Raw genomic sequence first — 7,028 nt, 5'->3', positions numbered from 1 at the left:
TGAGAAAGTGGGTTCCCCATGGGGCTGATTTTATTGGAGACCCTATTTATCAGGTAGTCGTGCCATCTAAATTCCGCAATGTGGTCTTGAAAGTGTCGCATGATGAGTGTGGACACTTAGGGGTGCGCAGAACATATGACCGCATTCTTCTGTATTTTTTCTGGCCTCGCCTGAAGAGGGATGTGGCGTCCTATATTAGAACATGCCACACGTGTCAGGTGACTGGGAAACCGAACCAGGGCATTAAACCAGCTCCTTTGTGTCCGATTCCGGCAATCAGTCAACCGTTCGAACATTTCATTATCGACTGTGTAGGTCCTCTCCCTCGGTCTCGCGGTGGTGCAGTTTACTTGTTGACGGTAATGTGTCAGGCGACTAGGTATCCTGCAGCCTATCCTTTGCGCACCATTACGACTAGGTCTGTGGTGCGGGCCTTGTCGCAGTTTATATCAATCTTTGGTATCCCAAAGATTATTCAATCCGATCAAGGGTCTAACTTCTCTTCCCATCTGTTCTCCCAGGTCCTGAAACTGCTCCGTGTGAAACACAATAAGGCATCTGCCTATCATGCGCAGAGTCAGGGCGCGCTTGAACGGTTTCACGCGACGCTTAAATCATTGCTGCGTGAATATTGTACTCAGATGGATGGGGACTGGGAAGATGGTTTACCCTGGTTGATGCTGGCAGCTAGGGAGGTTGTTCAAGAGAGCACAGGGTTTAGCCCTTACGATCTGGTGTTCGGTCATACAGTGCGTGGCCCGTTAGCTGTGCTACAGGATGATTGGAAGGAGTCCAATCCCCCCCAAAACCTGTTGAGCTACGTTAATGGTTTCAGGCATAGGCTTTACGCAGCGGGAGAGCTAGCTAAAAAGAAGCTGGCTTGTGCTCAACAAAAGATGAAATGTCTCTATGACCGTCGGGTTGAGCAACATGCTTTTAGCCCAGGTGATCAGGTTCTTGCGCTCTTGCCTGTGGTTGGTTCCCCCTTCCATGCTAAGTTTACTGGCCCGCATACCGTAGTAAGGCGGATTTCGGATCTGAATTACCTGATTGCAACACCCTTGCGTAGGAAGCCGAATCAGCTCTGCCACATTAATTTGTTGAAACCATATTATAGTCGGGACGGTGCGTCTGGCTCTGTGGGGCAGGTAGCTCAGGCTCTTCCCCGTCCAGTGGGTGTCGCTGGTACTGTTGGGAGGGAGTCCTCTCCTCAGGCGGTGGCAGGGCTTGAGGAGGAGGATGGCTTGTCCACTCCTGACCCGGTGCTGTTAAGGCCCTCCTCTGTGCTGCTCCAGTTTTGGCTGCTCCTCGTTTGAATGAGCCGTTTCAGCTCCAAGTGGACGCCAGTCATGTGGGGGCAGGGGCTGATGATGATGATGATGATGATGACCTGGTTTCTGGTCTGGCTCCTGTGACGGTTTATACAGACCATAACCCCTTGACTTTCCTTAACTCCCTGAAATGTCCTAATCAGAGGCTTATTCGTTGGTCCTTGTTGTTAGTCTTATACTCTGGACATTCGTCACATTAAGGGGAGGGACAACGAGTGGCAGATGCGTTTTCCCGAGCGCCCTGTTGAGTGTATTGTTTTGTTTTTTGTTTTTGTCCTGTTGCCTGTGTCCTCCCTTCCTGCTGTCTCTTCCTCTCTTGATCTGCTTCACAGGATCCTGTTGCTGAGGCTGGAGGGGTAGGAGGTTGGGTGTGGACGTGGGTGTGCGGGGCCTGTACATGTTTTGTTGGATTTGGTTTTTTTTTTTACCGGTGGTGTTATTGGTGCATGTTTGTAACTGTCCTTCTCCTGTGTGGTTTGTCTGGGGCTTTACTAGTGTCCCCTTGGGGGCACTGTCTCTGTGGTGGGGGGTGTGACGGCCCTCTGGCCCTCTATGGGTAACCCTGTGTCTGTTTGCCAATCAGGACAATTCGGGACAGCTGCCATATCCTGTGTGGCCATAAAGGATGCTCCAGGCCACACGCTTGTGTGCTCCACCAGCACCATTATTCTGTCTTTGTTTGGTTTGGTTATGCTACACCATACAACACCCTCTTCACCAGACATTTCACTGCATACACTCACCTACATGCCTGATACACTGATTTTCATACCCCATTAGATTATTGTTTAGTTTTCGGTTCTATACTTTATTATATTAAATTCTTGATTATTTTACTTATATTCGGTGCGTGTCTCCCTTTTTGTTATGGCCATGAGCCTGGTCGTAACAGGCTCCAGTCTGGCTGGGGATCCACAACTGAATTTGATCCTGTCGGCACTACCAATTGAACAGGATACAATAGCTAAACTCCTGGGAGTAACACTGGATGGCTAACTGACATGGTCAGATCACATTGCAAACATTGTTGGGGAAGGGAATAGGAATGGTAAAGAAATGCTCTGCATATTTAGTCCCAGCCACACTGTCAGGTAACCCAGTCATTGGTCCTGTCTCATATACAGTATTGTCCAGTCACGTGGTCATCTGCTAGCAAAAGGGAAATAAACAAGCTCCAAATAGTACAGAACAGGGCGGCTAGAATGGTTCTCCACTGCACAAAGCGCACAAACATTGAATATATACACTCACGATTATCATGGCTCAAAGTTGAGCAATAGCTTAAAGTAAGTCTGCTTTGTTTTCTTAAGAATGTGTTAATTTCAGAAAAGCCAGAAAATGTATACAGCAAAAATAATCTACACAAATAATGGACAACATCACTTTACAAGGAGCACCAGTCTCGGTCATTTTCTACTTCCTAAGCCGAGAACAAACTCTCTTAGATCCACGGTCATATATAGAGCAATCACAGACTGGAACTTCCCTTTCAAATTGCAAGTATACAAAACAGGTTCACTTTCAAGAAACGATTGAGGAATTATCTATGCAGCAGATGACCACATGATGGGTATAGGTCATTGTGTATGTACAGACTTTGTCTTGTCATGACTGTCATGTACTGTGTAACTCTTGTTGGGTCTATCCGTATACTGTAATGTCCCTGTGATGTTCTGTCAATAGTGTATTGTTTTATGTGTTGTAATGTCATGCTGCATGTCATGTGTATAAGTGTACTATGTGTTGTAATGTAATTGTATGTGATTGTATGCGATGTCATGTATGTTATATGTTGTGTACATGTGTACGTACTGTATGTGTGTATGTTGTTTTATTTTAATTTGTGTGGACCCCAGGAAGATTAGTGGTTGTCCTGCAACCACTAATGGGGATCCTAATAAAACAAAACAAACAAAACATTTGGCGGTTTCAGAGTTATGTGTCCGTGTGTGTGTGCGAACGAGCGTACGCTAGGCTACTATGTTTATGTTTGGGTGGGGTGTACGTGTGTGGATGGGGCCCAAAAAATATATTTACCCCGGGGCCTCTGACAACCTACTTATGCTGGTGCAGATTCTCCCTAACCTCAGTTACATCACAAGTGAGCTAGAGAATGTTGATCAAGTGGGAATTATTTGCTGTATACTCGTCCTGAAACTCAGTATTCTAACTCCATTTTGTTCACTTTGCTGAAAGAAGGACATCCCTATTCCTCTCAGGGATTGCTGTATGACTGGTAAGATGCTGTTCATGTGTTTATCTTCCTTCACTATATTTGGTTACCATGAAAAAAATAAAAAAAACAATCAAACACCATGCCACATGGGGCTGTAGTACTGGATACCATTTTTTTTAGGTATATACAGTAAATGTAGTTGTAGAAGGTACAGGTTGTAGGAGGTAATTGTAGTATATATTTATATTTATACAGATTGTATGTACAGTATGATATATGATGTTTATTAAAGTGTCATGCACTCAAGGTCCCAGCCCCGCATTGTGTGTACGAGGAACAACAAAATATAAAATACAAACTACAACTCAAATAAACAACATATTGTAAGGATGTAATATTCTATATTTTATACGTACTTTATCTAGTTATTTTTTGAGAAGAGTTTGTTCCTCCACCAATGACTTTACTGAGAAATCTGTAGATATGAACTCTAGATTTGCCCAATGAGGGTATTCATCTGATTGTATTGAGGAAGCTTTTACATTGGCTTTAAACAAGCCTCATTTTGATTTACTGAAAAAGAGTACCAGAAAAGATAAGGTAAATTAAGTAAATAAGTAAAAAGTACATCATCAAGTAAATTTTTAAGAAATATTGGCACATCCTGACTTCGGATCCTGAGTTGACAAACTGTATATTTCCACTTTCCAATAATTCTGTAATCTGCATTTTTGTATGAATTGCATTCCTTCAAAAGTGTTTCAATTCATGGAATTTACCCAAATCATGCATGCCCTAAATTATTTATTGTTATTGAATCCTTCAGCAAATGGTTTTTGTCCTGTCTGTAAATTATGTAGTTTTCACATAATTTCAGTTTTTCTGCATCATTCTCAAACTCTCTGACCCTCTCTAGGCTGTGGTACAAGAACAAGGAAGCTTTACAGTACCTTTTTGGAGACAACCTTCCGTGCTTATTAAGCAAGGTGATTATTTTTCCAGGATTATTAAGCAGAGAAGCAAACACATATGGTGAGCACAGCACTGGTCACCGTGGTTCCCAACATTTGTTCTTATCAGACACTGTGTAACATTTTGTTGTTGTTGTCTTTGTTTAACCTTAGAATGAAAAGACGGATTGGGTGTGGCACCCTGCTGGTGTTGATCGTGTGCATCATCCTGCTTGTGTGCGTAAGGCGAGATTCTGAGATGAGATTCTCCACTCAACTCTTTGAGCCAACTGCAGACATTGCAAACATTCCTACATACCACCGATACAACATCAACTGCATCGCCATCTACGACCATGACCCCGTGGAGGTGGGGAAGTCACTGGTCATCAGGAGGAGCATTGTGGAGGACCAGGATGAGAGTCTGGTCAACCTCACCACCAACTGCCCACGCTACCTCAGGTCCAGGGGCTATGGGGACATCCAGGTGTCAGAGGCTGAGCGGACCTTCCCCCTGGCCTACTCTATGGTGGTCCACAAGTCTGCCTGGCTGGTGGAGAGAATCCTCAGGTTACTGTACTCTCCCAGCAACCTCTACTGTATCCACTACGACCAGAAGTCCTCCGCACAGTTCAAATCAGCCATGGAGGGTCTGGCCCGCTGCCTGCCCAATGTCTTCATCGCCTCCAAGCTGGAGTCGGTCGACTACGCCGGCATCAGCCGCCTCAAGGCTGACCTCAACTGCCTGTCCGACCTGCTGGGGTCGGAGGTCAAGTGGAGGTATGCCATTAACCTGTGTGGGCAGGACTTTCCTCTCATGTCCAAAGTAGAGCTGGTGGCAGAGCTGACGAACCTACGGGGCGCCAACATGCTGGAGACCAGCCGACCCTCTGTGCTGAAGAAGGAGAGATTCACCTTCCGCTACGAGCTCAAATACTTTACTTACAACAACTTTGAGTACCACAAGCTGCCTCTTAAAACCAACCAGGCCAAAGATCCACCTCCGAAAGGTATTGAGATCTTTATGGGCAGCGCTTACTTTGTGCTATCCCGGGAGTTTCTCACCTATGTGCACCGCTCACCACTAGTCCGAGACTTCCTGGCCTGGTGTAATGATACCTACTCCCCAGATGAGCACTTCTGGGCCACTCTCATACGCGTGCCCGGGGTGCCAGGAGAGGTGCCCAGGGCCCAGGCTGATGTCACGGAACACATGAGTAAGACCAGGCTGATCAAGTGGAGCTACCTGGAGGGGCCCCTTTACCCCCCCTGTACTGGGACATACATCCGAAAGGTGTGTATTTACGGGGCTGTAGAAATCCGCTGGCTACTTAGCTATGGTCACTGGTTTGCCAATAAGGTGGACCCTAAAGTAGACCCCGTCCTTATTCAGTGCCTGGAAGAGAATCTGATGGAGAGACAGACGGTCTTGGTTTAAACACAACAAGTGAGCTCATCTAGGGACGCCCGGTAGCTCAACGGGCTGGAGCGCTTACCATGTAAAGGCTAGTCCTTACCGCAGCGGCGTGGGTTCGGAACTGGCCCACACCCTTTGCTGCATGACTTCCTCTCTCTCTCCCACCTTTCCTGTCTGCCATCTACACTGTCCTATCGTAATAAAGCAGAAATGCCTTAAAAAATATCTTAAAACAAGTGAGCTCATCTAGAAAATGCTGACTAAGTGAGAGTGATACTGGGTTAGAGTTACATTTTTAGTTTCACCACCTCCCTCAACCTTTCACATAGCTGTGCTAATCCAATTCATGACAGGATCACCTCTCCAGGAGGTTGATACACCTAGACACGTCTGCCCTAGAATAACCATCCTTTGTCCCATTGTCCCTGCAAGAATTACCGCCTTTTCTCATGTCACGTGTCTGTATTCTCGACCACTGTTGATGATGCCTGCCATTTAATATGACGTATACAATGGGTTAGCCAATCACATCCCTGGAAGCGTCATACCTGTGTATTGCTTTGAATATAAGGCCGCGCAAGACCAGACTGCGGCACTTCTGCTGGATACCACTCACGTGCATTTCCTCTGAAGTCCTTGCGCTTGTATGTTTTCTCAATAAACCAGACTTGACCTCTTTCAGCGAATCTTGGCAAATCCTTTTTGACTAGATCAGTTAAAAATCTTCTACAGGTTACCGGATGGCCTGGGGGAATGCATGGGCCTTTCTTGTAAAGTATGCACATGGAGCCCATAGAATGACAGGCAGAATGTTGATTATTATTATTAACCACATCAAACAGTAGGATGGTGGTGACATTCCATCTGTGTGATTGTATTTGATATCAGATCAGGTCTGGCAAACCTGTCTTCTCAGTGTGTAAGATATCCGCAACACACAGAATAGTATGTACTGTACAGGTGCATCTCAGAAAATTAGAAAATTAGAATATTGTGGAAAAGTCCATTATTTTCTGTGATTTAATTGAAACAGTGAAACTTTCCTGTATTCTAGATCGATTACACAAAGTCAAATATTTCAAGCCTTTTTTGTGCGAGGGGTAAGCCGTCGAACCAAGAACAGTGAATGTCGAGTTGTCCCTCTGTCCTGCCGT

At 45.4% G+C, this 7,028-nt stretch overlaps 1 protein-coding gene across 1 annotated transcript; it reads left to right on the top strand.

Moving 5' to 3' along the window:
- Positions 1 to 4,632: 4,632 nt before the first annotated feature.
- LOC311312142 (beta-1,3-galactosyl-O-glycosyl-glycoprotein beta-1,6-N-acetylglucosaminyltransferase 4-like) lies at positions 4,633 to 5,895 on the top strand (the record flags this gene model as incomplete). Its single annotated transcript, XM_084442013.1, has 1 exon — positions 4,633 to 5,895. The coding sequence occupies one exon, from the start codon at positions 4,633 to 4,635 to the stop codon at positions 5,893 to 5,895; it is 1,263 nt and encodes a 420-aa protein (XP_084298139.1).
- Between the last annotated feature and the right edge of the window lie 1,133 nt (positions 5,896 to 7,028).

The sequence above is a fragment of the Borostomias antarcticus genome (genome assembly GCF_949987555.1).
Source record: "Borostomias antarcticus genome assembly, chromosome: 8".
Classification (NCBI taxonomy): domain Eukaryota; kingdom Metazoa; phylum Chordata; class Actinopteri; order Stomiiformes; family Stomiidae; genus Borostomias; species Borostomias antarcticus.
The sequence above is the reverse complement of the archived record's forward strand: the minus strand, read 5'-3'. Positions and strand labels throughout refer to the sequence as shown.